Source organism: Dendrobates tinctorius, unplaced genomic scaffold, assembly GCF_039654945.1.
Source record: "Dendrobates tinctorius isolate UK_male_01 unplaced genomic scaffold, ASM3965494v1 ptg000056l, whole genome shotgun sequence".
NCBI classification, from domain to species: domain Eukaryota; kingdom Metazoa; phylum Chordata; class Amphibia; order Anura; family Dendrobatidae; genus Dendrobates; species Dendrobates tinctorius.
This window is the reverse complement of record NW_027361724.1, coordinates 17330028-17345210: the sequence shown is the minus strand read 5'-3', so window position 1 is coordinate 17345210 and position 15183 is coordinate 17330028. Positions and strand designations below refer to the sequence as shown.

Here is a 15183-nt window from a genome sequence, read left to right as displayed (position 1 = left end):
GGCCATTTTTTGATCGCTGGTGTCCCGCTGGTCAGCGCGCATTGCTGTGTTTGACTCGACAGGCGACCTCGTTGGCAACGCAGAACTCAGGGACACAGGCTGAAATCGTTCACAATTGCTGCTGTGTGACAACGCACCAACGACCGCCGAGGTCGTTATATATATCGCAGAATGGTTGCTGCGTCGCTGAAGAGATCTGCCTGTTTGGCAGCTTACTAGCAACCATTTAGCGACGCACCAGCGATCTTTACCAGGTGGTGTCATTGTCGGGATCGCTAAATGAAACGGGACCCTAAAAGGGCCTTTTACACATAGCGAAATCGCTAAAGTGTCACCGATTTTGTGACGCAACAGCGATATCGCTAGCGATCTTGCTTTCTGTGACACGTACCTGCGACCGGCCCCCCCCACTGGATATCGCTGATCGCGCTCGAATGACTTGGGCCATTTTTTCCTCATTGGCGCCGACTAGTGACGCATGGACGCAGGCGGAAGTTGTCATCATCGCTGCGGTGTGACAGGTAAGAGCGACCGCCGACGGATCGCTCATCTCTGCTGCGTCGCTGGTGAGATCTGCCTGTTTGGCAGCTCACTAGCGACCATTTAGTGATGCACCAGTGATCCTGACCAGGTCGCATCGTTGTCGGGATCGCTGTCCATTGCTAAATGTAACGGGACCCTAAGTCCCCTAATTCCTCATCATACAACTTATTGGCATTAAATGTCAAAGAAAGTAATAGGATTCAACATGATGAAAATACACCAACAGATACTTTTTTCCTCCAGCACTGAATTGTCTATGTATCTGTCCGATAAGAACCATACTGGAACAGACTTGTGCACCTCCTAGCATTCCCAAATTATGTAGCATTTACTGCTAAAATCACATGTATCTTTCACATATTATCTAGACCAATTTTTATTGAATGGAACAAATGTTGAAGCATGACATTATGGCAAGGGACAACTACTTATTTTATATTGTACTTACAAGCGTCAGGTTTTTCTTATTGGAACAGTCGATGCCTCCAATAAAGACCATGTTGGGCATTATTGGTCTACTGAACTCAAACACAAAATCATATGTTAGAAGCCAAATAGCTGTCTGGCCGTAGAGGTCTACCATAGAAACCTCTTTCTGCAGAAACTCGGAAGCCAAGTATCCAAAGTCATTATAAAGAAACTTACAAAGAAAGCCATCAAATATTCGAAGAAGCACATTTTTTATTCTTTGTAAAAAGATCATGCGGTCAGTGTAGATGGTGAAAAATCTGGGCACATAAGAAGCAGGACTTGGGCACTGTGTGGCCTGCTGGTCAATGCCACATGGAAGACTTCTCAAAAAACTCACAGATGGAAGTCCTAGATGTGCAACTATAATATGTCCACAAGGAAAAATAGGAGACAGCAAGGCAGCATCAAACATCTGTCTTCTCAAGTAATTAATGACTTCTTTATTCTGAAGTAGATGCCGGCATGTTGTATGAAGGAGGCTGCTGATATTGGCTATTTTTTTAAAGGTTTTAACTATTCTTTTCACAGTAGGAAGCTCAGCAAAAAAATCATTGGCAGATCTTGCAAAATCATCCTTAAGTTGTTCTGTTGTATATGGTACTGGGTATGTCTTCAAGATGTACTTGCTTGAAGCTTTCACATGAAGGTTACTTTCTGGAACCAGCACCACAATTTGATGTCCTTGTTGTCCTAGTTTCTCTACTATTGACACCATACTGAGCCAGTGGCTTCCATCCATAGGTATTACCAGTAGGTTTCCAGCATTAGAATAGGGGAGCGATCCAAGACACAAAATAAGAAGCAATAGAGAGAAAGATCCAACCGTCGTTAGCTCCATAATGAGGAAGTCACAGTCTGCCACTTCTTCTGCTGTTGATGAACATCCATTATTACATTGTGTGTGGTTTGCTAATCTTAAAATCATTGTGAAACCATTTGTCCTTGCTTTTTTGTTAGCTGTTTGGGGAAAGGTTGTGATTAACTAAGTTTTATGAGTTAATCAATAATGAATTGCTTGAATGTGTCACCCACATTTTTTCTTTTACAAACTAAAACCAAAATATTCTTTTTTTCTGTATTTACAATTTATTATTCTATTCTATTACATTGATTTGGTCATGGAACCAGTGATACGGCCATTTCTCCAAAGTGTCTTAGGAGCCATTTTCAACACAACAGCGCCATGACGTATGTTGCTTGTGCTACTGAGAGCAGCCTGCATGGCCTAAACATGCTACTATGGCCTGCGGGGTCTACTGACTTGTCTCCCATCAAGCACATCTGGGACCTCACTGATTGATAATTGCAAATAGAGCTGCCAGCAGCGGATCTTGATGGTGTGTAAGTACATGTATTTCTGCACGTGGCTCATACTCATACTTGTGCTGAACAGGATGTCAATTAACTGAACAGATGACATGATTGAAGTATAGCTGTTAAAGCTCAGTGCTGCGCCCTGCCCTGACTTTACTTTAGCACAACAGGGCTGGCGGGGGGCACAGGGGAATCCAGCTTTTCCTACAAAATTCAGTTTGGTGCCCCCTATATATAGCTTAAGTGGTTTGAGTAGTTGTCATGTAGCCACTCATGTCTGATTTACAGTCACAGGCCGACTAACTCTTTTTCCTAATTCTCTCGAGCCAAAAGTCAGAGCCAAACAGGAGCGCGGTATCCAAAAACGTGAGACGGAAAGAGGAGTCGAGGTACAAGCCAGTGGGTCAAAAGCCAGTACCAGAGACAGAAAAAACGGAGGTGGAATTCAGAGTTCAAGCCAAGTCATACATGGAAGGGAATTCACCAAACGTACACAAAGTCCGGGATAGGGAACGGGTCAGACACACACACGGGAAGTCAGAGGCAAAAGGATCACTAGGGTATATGGATCAGCTGCTCAAGCCAAGGACCAGAACTATCACTGGCAATGGCTACCAAAAACAGCACCAATAAATAGCCATCCAAGAACCAAAGAGAGGCAGGAAAAGTTAACCCCTCCTTGACCATGCCGGGGAAAGAAAAGCAAGAAGCAAACCCTGACCTGAATCATGACAATTTATCCTCTCCTGCGGAGATTGACTAGTGTTACTTCTATTTTAAATATCTGTCTTTTATCTATTGTCTATATTTATTTCAATAAATTTACATTTATACAGTTCTCAAGAACAATATCCGCCTAGCTTGCTCTGCCTATATAAGCAAACAAGTTTCGCAGTCATCTAGGGCCATCAGTTGGTAGCTGTAAAAGGAACCTGACGTGGCAATAAGCTTGGAAGAAATCTGCGCATAATTCTATTATGTCCATTTACCATGTTCTCAAAAAGCCCAAATGAGAGATAAATCTGCAAAGCAACTGGCTCTAGTAGATGTCATCTATCACACGCATATATACTTATTGGGTTGAAACGTTGGCCACAGTTAAACAACTAAGATATTTTACCTGGTTTAACAGTTTCTTGTTGGCACAGTTAATGCCTCCTATAAAAATCATATTAGGCATAACAGGCTTGGGAAACTCAAAGACAAAGTCCTTTTTAAGAAGCCAAATTGAAGCTCTCTTGTAAAGGTCCAAAGCTCTGACATCTCGCTTCAAGAACTCTGTTGCCAGTTCGGCATAAGGAAAGTACAATAGATCAAATATTGCACAGTCCAAAAATCTTACAAAAATATTCTGCAGTCTCTGGATGAAGGTCATGTGGTCCGTGTAGGTGGTAAATAATTTGGGCACATAGGAAGGTGGGGCGGGAGACTGAGCTGCATTTTCTTCTATCCCAAAATGAGCACCATTCATGAAGAACACAGAAGGGATAGAAAGATATTCAGCAATGATCTCACCGCATGGAAACACAGGGTCACTCAGCATGGCATCAAACTTGCCTTTTTCCAAATATTCGATGAGTGTTTTATTCTGAAGAACAGTCTTGCAGGATGTTAGAAGTCGACTTGTTGCATCTGTCACTATTTTGTAGACTAGCTGTATCTTCTGAGGAATTGTCTTATGTTCAAACACTTCTTGACTCACTTTCGTAACAAGTTCTTCTATATTTTCTTTACTGAGAGGCACGTTGTAAGTTTGAGCAGCATAACCCAAGACTTCATTAATGAGATTAGTTTCTGGAGTGATCACAACAATTTGGTGATCTCTTTTGGATAAGCTGTCTACCAAACCTTGCATGCTGAGCCAGTGGTTTCCTTCTTGAGTCATCACAAGTAGTCTCCCACATTCTGACAAAGTAAAAGTAATCATGAAAAACATAAAAAATGTAGCTAAGGGCTGACAAAGCCTTCCACTCATATTTGCAGTCTTTAGCACAAAGCTCACAGAAATCTCCCAGGAAAGGTGGGGTGCACTTGCAGTGGGATGGCTTTACATTTTGTAACACTGTTTGTTTTTAGTGATGACAGATCGGTAAAATGTGAAGGTTGACGTGCTCCTGCTAGGAGGGGAGAATGTTGAAAATTCCAATGAAAGTGGATTTTGGCAGCGATACTGCCAAAACATTCCAGAAGTGAAGTAATTCTGTAGCTGCGGGCAATACAGAAAACTTGTAACAAGAACTAACTCCACCTAGGATAAGAACTGAACTGAATTACCAGTATGTGTCTCGACCTTTTTATATTGCAAACACTTCCTTTCCAGCTAATGCTCTAGTATGACTGTTCTTACCTGACCGATATTAAAAAGGAATTTTCCCCTTTCCGCAAACCCCTGTTTCCCGATTGTGGTTTGTTAAAAAAACAAAATCCACTTCTACACTACTAAGTGTCCACTGCTGCCTGTTACATAACATCTACAAGCACTGCAGCCAATCAGTGAGCTCAGTGGATCTGCCCAAGATGATATATTATGAGCAACTCAGAGCCGCTAAGATCAATGATTGGCTGCAGTGCTATCGACGTGACATTAGCGCTGAAGATAATAATAGACAACAGAAGCAGGATGCTCAACATTGGACCCAGGAACGGGAGTTAAGTGCAGTTTGCTTTTTAAAATAAACTTTTTTTGCTTGTGTAAAACTAACTGCAGGTTTTCTCCATTACAGGGACCCTACAGATATAGGATTACTCTGCAGGTTAATAGTGTTAGAAAGGTCCTGGCTGCCATATTCATAGTGCAGCATCTGAGGAGAAAATTAACTTTAGTCCTCAAGGGAGCTGCCTGTTTTCAGTCATAGAGGCGCAGCCGCAGCTGAGTATAGTCAACGCTCACAGCACTGTGACCGGAGGCTGTTCACAGGACCCAACACTGACTATGAAGCTCTAGGGTGTGCCTACAGCGATCACTCACACTGTTGGGAGCACTGACTGCAGCCGTGCTGCCCTGCCTGTATGACTGAAAGCCGGCAGCAATCGGGAGGAATCAAATTAATTGTCTCCCTGGAGCCAGACTTTCAGTACTTTGGCTGGGCACTTTCCTAAAACTATTGTTCTGCTTTTTAAACCTTTATATGTAGGTTAATACCATTATCTCACATAACAGATTCCCTTTATGGCCTACAGAAAACTATCATCACTGTCATGACTCTGGACAGGATGGATCCGCCTCCTTCCTGGTAAGGTCAGGGTTAATTTTAGTCCGCCTCTCTTTGGTTCTGGGGTGGCTATTTAATGTTGGCAGTTCCTGGATTTGGTGTCGGTGATACTTCCATATACTCAGTTTGTGGTTGCTGACCCAGGTTACTCGTCCGTAAATGTTGTGCCTCTGTGCTTGTGTGCTTTGCTGTGTATGACCCGGTTTGTCCCCTGACTTTTGTCTTTTCATCCTGCTTTGTACTGCCCTGTCCCTCCTGGTTATCTGACCCCTTGGCTTGTCTCCATTTACTCTTTGTATTATCCCTAGGTACTACGCTCTCATCTGGCTTTTGACCCTCTGCTTTCCTAGACCACGTTTACTGTCTGTGCCCTGCACTCTGCGCGCTCATTTTCCTTCCCTGTACTTATGCAGTGACTCCACCCCCTGGTCACGTGACTGCTTAGTGCCAGGTCCTGTGCTCACTGCATTAGTCTCAGGTCCTTGCGCACTGTGTGCCCTGTTCCTGCACTCCCTGTGCTCGTTCACTTGCCCCCTGATAGCGCCCCTAGGCAGCGCCAGTGACACCATTGGTGTCATGGCATTATCACCGACTTATACAATTTTTGAGGGGATTTTTTTGTGTGTGTTTGTTATGGACCTGCTGCGTGCTCTGTCAGATCAGGTATCTAACCTGACCAAGATGATGCAGCACCTGAGCAAAGAGCGTTGGTTGCTTCTCACCAACAGGTACAGAGGGAGTTGGCAGATACAGTTAATGCTGTTCGGGGTGCCTCTTCCTCGTCTGGCAATGGGGAGGGTACTGTGTCTGATGTTTCCTTATCCTCTCCTAAACCCTCCTCTGTCAAACTTCAGGATATCTTTCCTGGGGATAAGAAAGAATTCTGGGTATTTAAGGAGAGTTGTAAATTATTTTTTTCCCTGCGTCCTAGGTCCTAGGGTAATGAGAGTCAAAGGGTGGGGATAGTTATTTCCCTGTTACGTGAGGGGCCGCAATCCTGGGCTTTCTCCCTATCTCCTAACTCCCATGAGAGAATGACTGTTGATCAGTTCTTCGAGGCCTTGGGTCTTATATACGATGTACCTGATCGAGTGAGATTGGCAGAAGACACGATTATGCGTGTTACCCAGGGAAAGCGTCAGTTGAGTGGTACTGTTCCCAGTACAGGCTCTGGGCACCCGAGGTTTCCTGGAACGACTCGGCACTCAGGGGATATTCCGACAGCATCTCTCCGAGCATTTAAAGGATGCCTTGGCCCTGAACCCACCGCCTGACTCTCTGGAGGAGGCCATGACCCAGGTCATTCATATGGACCACAGGCTGAAGGAGAGAGGTGTTGCGCAACGAGATGCTCCTCTGTTGCCAGTGAAACCGGAGCCTTCGTCATCGGTTGAGCCCATGGAGGTGGGGGCTGTCTCCATGAAGGAAAAGGAGAGGAGATGCCACAGAGAGAAAAATCTCTGCTTCTATTGTGGAGAGCCAGGTTAGTGGATAAAGGACTGTCACTCCCGTCCCCTGGATGCCAAGGTTTCGGGAAACGACTAGGTCTGGGTGACTGCCGAGGAGGTTACCCAGACCCACAATTACTTTTTTCCTCAGCCTTCAAACAACTGTTAAAAGTGGAAGTTGGTGTGAACAATTGTTTTTTTCCCTCCTCTGCTTTTGTGGATTGCGGGTCTTCAGTGAACTTGATTGACTCGAGGTTGGTGGCCCACCGTGAAACAGGGAAAGTCAGGTTGGACAAACCCATGAGAGTGATGGCTCAACAGCCACCACTCTCATGGGTTTGTCCAACCTGACTTTCCCTGTTTCACTCAACCCGGTTCACCAAGGACGGGATCCACTCTGTTACTAAAGAGTTCATCCTTAAGCTGGGGGTCTGTTCATCTGGAGCATATAGCCTGTTTTGGTCTGGACAACCTCCCTGCTGGTTTGGTTTTGGGGTTTCCTTGGTTGCAATGTCATAATCCAGTCACTGACTGGGAGGCCTGGGAGATTGTTAAATGGGGATCCAACTGTGAAAACTAATGTCTGAATTCTGTGTCTGTGTCCTCCGTCGGTCGGAGGGTATTCCAGAGTACTTAAAGGACTTCGAGTACGTGTTCTCTGAAAGTCAGGCTGAGGGGTTACCACCGCACTGCCCTTTTGATTGTGCCATTGACCTGATTTCTGGGGCTAAATTGCCTAAAGCCCAATTGTTTAACCTTTCTGGTGCCGAGCGAGTCGCCATGAAGGAGTACATATCTGAGAGTCTCCGCAAGGGGCATATCCGCCCTTTCGTGTCTCCTGTTGCTGCAGGGGGTTTTTTGAAAAAAAAAGAAAAAAGACGGTGGTCTCCGCCCATACCTTGATTTTCGGGAACTAAATAAGATTACTGAAAGATGTAAGAAACACATATCCCCTCCCACTCATTCCCAATTTGTGTTATCCGGGGCCAAATGGTTTTCAAATCTAGAATTGCGGGGGGCATATAACCTCATCCGGGTGTGGAAGGGGGATGAGTGGAAACATGCGTTTCTTACCTCAGAAGGGCTGTTTCAAAATTTAGTTATGCCGTTTGGTCTGACCAATGCCCTTGTGGTTTTTCAAAACTTCATCAACATGTGTTCTCTGATTTTATTGAGCAGTTTGTGGTTATATACTTGGATGACATTCTAGTTTATTCACTTGATAAGCGGTCACATATTGGTCACCTTCGGGTGGTTCTTCAGAGACTCAGGGAGAACCAACTTTTCGCTAAGCTACAGAAATGCTCGTTTTTCCCCCAGGAACTGCCTTTCTTGGGGTTCATTATCTGTAGTGGGGGGGTTTGTATGGATCCCAAAAAGGTGCAGGCCATTGTAGATTTGGTTCAACCCCGGGACCTGAAGGACCTTCAGCACTTCTTGGGATTCGCCAATTACTACCGGAGGTTTATTAAAGGGTTCTCTCAGGTGGCAAGCCCCTCACTGACATGACACAGAAGGGGGCTGATGTTAAGAACTGGTCTGCCTCAGCGGTAGCGGCATTTCTCACTCTGAAAAAATGCTTTATGACTGCCCCGGTTCTGGTCCAACCTGATCCATCTGAACCTTTTGTGGTGGAGGTTGACGCCTCGGAGGTGGGGGTGGGGGTGGTGTTGTCCCAGGGGCCCACCAACTTGACCAGTTTGAGACCATGCACCTTCTCCAAGAAGTTCTCCCCGGGGAAAGAAATTATAACGTGGCTAATGGGGAACTTCTTGCGGTTAAGTTGGCCTTTGAAGAATGGAGGCATTTTCTGGAGGGGGCGGTTCATCCTATTACTGTAGTTACGAACCACGAGAACCAGGCATATATTTAGTCTGCTAAAAGATTGACCCCCAAGCAAGTCAGATGGTCACTTTTTTTCCTGGTTCCAGTTCTCGATCACTTTTTGTCCGGGATCCAAGAATGTGAAGTCCGATGCCTTGTCTCGAAGTGTGGACCCAGTTTCTCCCCCCGAGCCTCCATCCTCCATTCTTCAACTCAGGGTGGTGGTTGCTGATGTGTTTGCAGGTTTGGAACGGGAGATTCGGGAGGCCCAGTTCCAGGCTTCCCCGTCCAAGCCGGTGGGAAAATTGTTTGTTCCGGTTCAACTTCGACTCAAAGTCCACCAGGAGTTCCATGATTCGGCGCTTAGTGGACATCCAGGGATTTCAGCCACTCATGGGGCCATCGTGAGGTTTTTTGATGGGTCTCACTTACATCTGATGTGAGGAAGTTGGTGTCTGCCTGTGAAGTTTGTGCTCCTGCTAAGAGCTCTCATAACCGGCAGGCCAGAGAATTGGTGCCTTTGCCAGTTCCTGATAGACCATGGACACATTTTTCCATGGACTTTATCACCAATCTTCCTCCCTCCAAGGGTAATGGTGTCATCTGGGTGGTGGTGGACAGGTTTACGAAGCAAGCACACTTTGTATCCTTAGTAGTACTACCCTCTGCTGAGACCTTGCCTAGGTTGTTCGTTCAACATGTGGTTCGTTTGCATGGTGTGCCCTTGAATGTGGTGTCTGACCGTGGTGTGCAGTTTGTGTCCAGGTTTTGGAGGGCATTTTGTAAAAGGTTGGGTACTGAGTTGTCCTTTTCGTCTGCTCATCATCCGGAAACCAATGGTCAGACCGACCGGACCAATCAGTCGTTAGAACAAATTTTGGGCTGCCTTGCCACTTCCAGTCAAGAGGATTGGTCCGATGCCTTGCCTTTAGCAGAGTTTGCGTTCAATAACCGTGTTAACCACTCTACAGGTACCTCCCCTTTCTTCTGTAATTATGGGTTTAATCTACACTTTGGGGAGTTTTCTCGCCTGGACTCCGGTTGCCCAGAGGCTGATATTGCTGTACAGCAGTTGAGGAATTTATGGCGAGGGGTCCAAAAAAATATTGGGGAGGCTCAGAGGAAGTTAAAGCTTTTTGCTGACAGGAGACAGACAGTGGGACCCACCCTTCGGGTTGGGGATAAAGTGTGGCTGGCTACCAGGAACATTAAACTTATGGTTCCTTCAGCAAAATTGGGACATATCTTTTATGGCCCTTATGAGATCACGGTGGTGGTTAAACCGGTGGCGTTTTGTTTTTATATTCCATCTTTTAAGATCCCCAATGTATTCCATAGGGCCCTGCTGAAACCATTGGGGGCTGTGGAAGAAGCATCATTGGGTCCTTCGCCGCCTGTGTTGGTGGATAGTCAGGAGGATTTCGAGGTGGAGCGCATTGTGTATTCCCAGTTGGTCCGTCGTTCCCTCCAGTATCTTGTGCACTGGAAGGGGTATGGTCCTGAGGACCGATCCTGGGTTCCTGCCCGATCGGTTCATGCCGATTATCTAGTGCGCTCCTTTCATGAAAGGTTTCCCGTTGAGAGGGGGCTAATAATAATAATAATCTTTATTTATATAGCGCCAACATATTCCGCAGCGCTTTACAGTTTAACAGTTTCAAAACACAAGTCATAAGTAACAACGTTAACAATACAATAATTAAAGCAAAATAAGACAAAATAAGACGACCCTGCTCGTGAGAGCTTACAATCTACAATGAGGTGAGGGAGATACAAAGTACAGGTGTGTATTTACAATTGTATATTTACAATGAAGGTCCAGCCATCTTGAGGGAGTGAAGGATGGATGGAGATAGTGAATGGGCTATACACACACTTACACATAGAATTACTTTGATTAGTGAATGTGATAAGCTGCTCTGAGCGAATGTGTTTTGAGGGAGCACCTAAAACTATGCAAATTGTGGTTAGTCCTAATTTCTTGGGGTAGAGCATTCCAGAGGATAGGAGCAGCATGGGAGAAGTCTTGGAGTCCGGAGTGGGAGGTACGGATTAGTGCAGAGGTTAGTCGAAAGTCATTTGCAGAGCTCAGCGATCGGCTAGGCCGATAGACAAAAATGAGGGAGGAGATGTAGGGGGGTGCCGCACCGTGGAGAGCTTTGTGGGTGAGAACAAGTACAGTACTTTGAATTGGATCCTATAATGAATGGGCAGCCAATGTAATGACTCACGAAGAGCAGACACGTCCCAGTACCGATTAGCCAGATGGCTGCTTTATTAAGTATGGACTGGAGGGGGGCATAGTCGAGTGTCGGGGAGGCCAATTAATAGAGCGTTGCGGAGGTGGATCAATGCTACAGTGAGGGTTTTTGTTGTTTCCATGGTGAGAAAAGGGCGGATTCTAGAGATGTTCTTTAGGTGTAAGCGGCAAGAGCGGGCAAGAGATTGTATATGGGATGTGAAGGAGAGATTGGTGTCAAACATAACACCCAGACAGCGCGCCTGCTGCCGGGGTGTTATTGTGGTATCACCCACGGAGAGGGAAATGTCAGATTTAGGGAGGTTAGTAGATGGCAGGAGCAGAAGAAGTTCAGTTTTGGAGAGGTTGAGTTTCAGATAGAGAGTGGACATGATATTGGAGACTGCGGACAGACAGTCACTGGCGTTCTGTAGTACAGAGGGGGTAAGGTCGGGGGAAGATGTATATAGTTGTGTGTCATCAGCATCTGCTGATGGTCTGTCCAATTGGGGCTGTGTAGAGAGAGAAGAGAAGGGGGCCAAGGACTGAGCCCTGAGGTACCCGACAGCAAGAGGAAGAGGAGATGAAGTGGAGCCAGAGAACAAAACACTGAAGGAGCGGTCAGAGAGATAAGAAGAGAACCAGGAGAGAGCAGTGTCCTTAATGCCTAGTGACCGAAGCCTAGAGAGTAGGAGATGGTGGTCAACAGTATCGAAAGCTGCAGATAGGTCAAGAAGATTGAGCAGAGAGTGGTCATCTGTTGTGAGTTCATTTTCCCCTTCATTACTGAGGCCCGAGGAACTCCCTCTTCTGGTAAAGAAAGGTAGTGAGCCTGATTGTCAAACACCTGAGGCTGATGATTGTGACTGGATGAGTGGAGTTACGGACTGGATATAATGCTGCCGACGCCCTTCTGCCCTGCGGGTGATTTCTCTGTGGGATCCTTGTAGACCAGTCTGAATTCCTGCTCCTCCAAAGCTAAGTTTGCTGCTGGGCCTTTTGCTTTTGTGCTTTGACTTTGTTTTTGCTTTGTTTTTCTGGATTTCTGCCATTCCCTGCTGGGGTGTGCTGAATTCATTTAGCTCTGTCTTCTGAAAATACCTGAGTGCTGATTCAGTTTTTGAAGCCTAGCTGCTTCAGGGCCTTTTTTATATCAGCTGGTTGGCTTATGTCTTTGATAGGGTTTTGGCAGATTGCAGACAGCAGCCTTCCTGTCCTTTCCTGTCTAGGTAGTTTTGGGGCCCCGTCTTTGCTCAGTGTGTCTTTCTGTCTGTGTTAGTATTTTCATCTTGCTTCACCGTCATTATATGTTGGGGACTGCCTTTTGCTTTGGGGTCTGCTCTGGGGCAGTTTAGATTTCCCCTTTCTTTCTTTAGGCCTATGTATTTCTCCGGCTGTGATCGAGGGGTCTAGGGCATCGTAGGAACCCCCCACGGCTACTGCTAGTTGTGTTGATAGGTTCAGGGGTCTGCAATCTGATAGTTGCCAACTTCTCTGGTTTTCTGGACTTAGCTTGTATTTCTGCTTTTGCCTCCTACGGTGACTCATTCATAACAGAATCACCCGCCTTACCGCAGATTCTAGGGTACTCAATAGCAGGAAAGAATTGTAAATAAAAAAAAAAAAAAAAAGTGTGTATATTTTTTCCTCTATATCTCTGAGGCCATAGGGGGAATTTTTTTTTTTTCTCTCAATGGAGATAAAGCAATTGTCTGATCGTGTGGAGCAGCTCGCTGCGGAAGTGCGGGGAATTTCCGCCTACCTTGCTCATTCACATGCTGCTGAACCAAAGATTCCTACACCTGATGTATTTTTTGGGGATCGGTCTAAATTTTTGAATTTCAAAAATAATTGTAAATTATTTTTTGCCTTGAAGCCTAACTTGTCAGGGAGCTCCGCGCAGCAGGTTAAAATTGTCATCTCTTTGCTGCGTGGCGATCCCCAGGATTGGGCGTTTTCTTTGAAGCCAGATGATCCTATTCTGACTAATGTGAACGCATTCTTTCAAGCTTTGGGGTTGTTGTATGATGAACCTAATGCCATTGATCAGGCTGAAAAGACCCTGCTGGCATTGAGCCAGGGTCGTGATTCTGCAGAATTGCACTGTCAAAAATTCCGAAAGTGGGCAGTACTTACTACCTGGAATGATAATGCCTTGGCTGCTCTCTTTTGGAAGGGGTTGTCAGAAGCCGTAAAAGATACTATGGTGGGATTTCCTGTTCCCTCTGGTCTTGACGATTCTATGTCATTAGCCATTCAGGTTGATCGGCGTTTGCGCGAACGCAAAGCTGCACGAGAGGTGTTGCCACCTGTTGAACAAATGTCTGAACCTATGCAATGTGATAGAGTTTTTTCCAGAGAGCAGCGTCAGGAGTTCAGAAGGCTTAATAAGTTGTGTTTTTTCTGTGGAGATGCCTCGCATATTATTTCTGTCTGTCCCAAACGAGAGAAACGCTTTGCACACACGTTTTCTGTTGGGGGTGTTCAACCTAAGTTTCTTCTGGCTATTACTCTGATCTGCTCCCTGTCCACATTTTCCGCCAAGGCGTTTGTGGATTCGGGAGCAGCCCTAAACCTAATGGACTTGGATTTTGCTAAACGTTGTGGATTTCCGATGACACCTCTGCAGATGCCTATCCCTTTGAGGGGAATTGATGCTACTCCTTTGGCTAAAAATAAACCCCAGTTTTGGACCCAGGTGGTAATGCGGGTCGCCCCAGACCATCAAGAAAATTGCAGATTTCTGGTGTTGCATAATCTGCATGATACTGTTGTTCTGGGGTTTCCCTGGTTACAGATTCATAATCCAGTTTTGGATTGGAAATCTGTGTCTGTGGTGAGTTGGGGTTGTCGGTGTGCCTTTAGTGAGGCTCCGGTGTTTTCCACCTCTCCTCAGTCGCATGATGTTACTGATTATTTTGCGGACTTTTATGATGTATTTAGTGAGAATGAGTCTGCGTCTCTGCCTCCTCATAGGAGTTATGACTGTGCAATTGAACTGAGCCCGGGGTGTAAATTTCCCAAGGGCCGGCTCTTCAATTTATCTGTACCCGAGCATGAGGCTATGCGATCCTATATTAAGGAGGCGTTGGAGAAGGGTCATATTAGACCATCCTCGTCACCCTTGGGTGCCGTTTTTTTTTTTGTAGCCAAAAAGGATGGATCATTAAGACCTTGTATTGATTATCGTGCCCTCAACAAAATTACTGTTAAATATCAGTATCTGTTACCCCTGATTTCTGATCTATTCTCCAGAGTTAAAGGTGCTTGCTGGTTTACCAAGCTTGACCTCAGGGGGGCGTATAATCTTATTCGCATTAAGCATGGGGATGAATGGAAGATGGCGTTTAATACTCCGGAGGGACATTTTGAGTACCTGGTGATGCCTTTTGGGCTCACTAATGCCCCTTCTGTCTTCCAGTGCTTCATGAACGATATTTTCCGAGATTTTGTCGATAAATTTTTGATTATCTATCTGGATGATATTTTGATCTTCTCCAAGGATTGGGATTCTCATGTGGAACATATTCGGACTGTGTTCCGGATCTTGAGGGAGAATTCCCTGTATGTCAAGGGATCTAAATGCCTTTTTGGAGTACAGAGGATTTCTTTTTTGGGATTTATTTTGTCCCCGTCAACTATTGAAATGGACCCGGCCAAGGTACAGGCCATTCACGATTGGGTTCAGCCCACTTCTTTGAAGGCCCTCCAGAAGTTTTTGGGTTTTGCTAATTTTTATCGGAAATTTATAGCAAAATTTTCTAGTATTGGCAAGCCATTGACTGATTTGACTAAAAAGGGTGCTGATGTGTTAAATTGGTCTCCGGAGGCTGTTTCTTCCTTTCAGGAGTTGAAGCGAAGATTCACCTCCGCCCCGGTTTTGCGGCAACCTGATGTCTCACTTCCATTCCAGGTAGAGGTGGATGCTTCTGAGATTGGTGCAGGAGCTGTTTTGTCCCAAAAGGATCCTGTAACATCTAAAATGAATCCCTGTGCTTTCTTTTCCCGAAAGTTCTCTCCATCTGAACGTAACTATGATGTGGGGAATAGGGAACTGTTGGGCATGAAATGGGCATTTGAGGAGTGGAGACATTGGTTGGACGGAGCTAAGCATCAAGTCGTGGTCCTCACT

General features: G+C 45.6%; 1 protein-coding gene across 9 annotated transcripts in view; it reads right to left on the bottom strand.

The window, feature by feature from the left end:
• LOC141091822 (UDP-glucuronosyltransferase 1A1-like) overlaps positions 1 to 15183 on the bottom strand; it is a 269983-nt gene that overhangs the window by 14956 nt on the left and 239844 nt on the right. Inside the window, exon 1 of one of the 9 annotated variants that reach the window (XM_073577566.1) lies at positions 3449 to 4344. The exons of 7 other annotated variants lie outside the window; for them this stretch is intronic. In XM_073577566.1, coding sequence (XP_073433667.1) covers positions 3449 to 4303 — 855 coding nt within the window. In that variant the 5' untranslated portion in view covers positions 4304 to 4344. Of the gene's footprint in view, positions 1 to 991; positions 1955 to 3448; positions 4345 to 15183 lie in introns of those variants that run through there. One more of the 9 variants, XM_073577562.1, reaches the window with a different exon arrangement.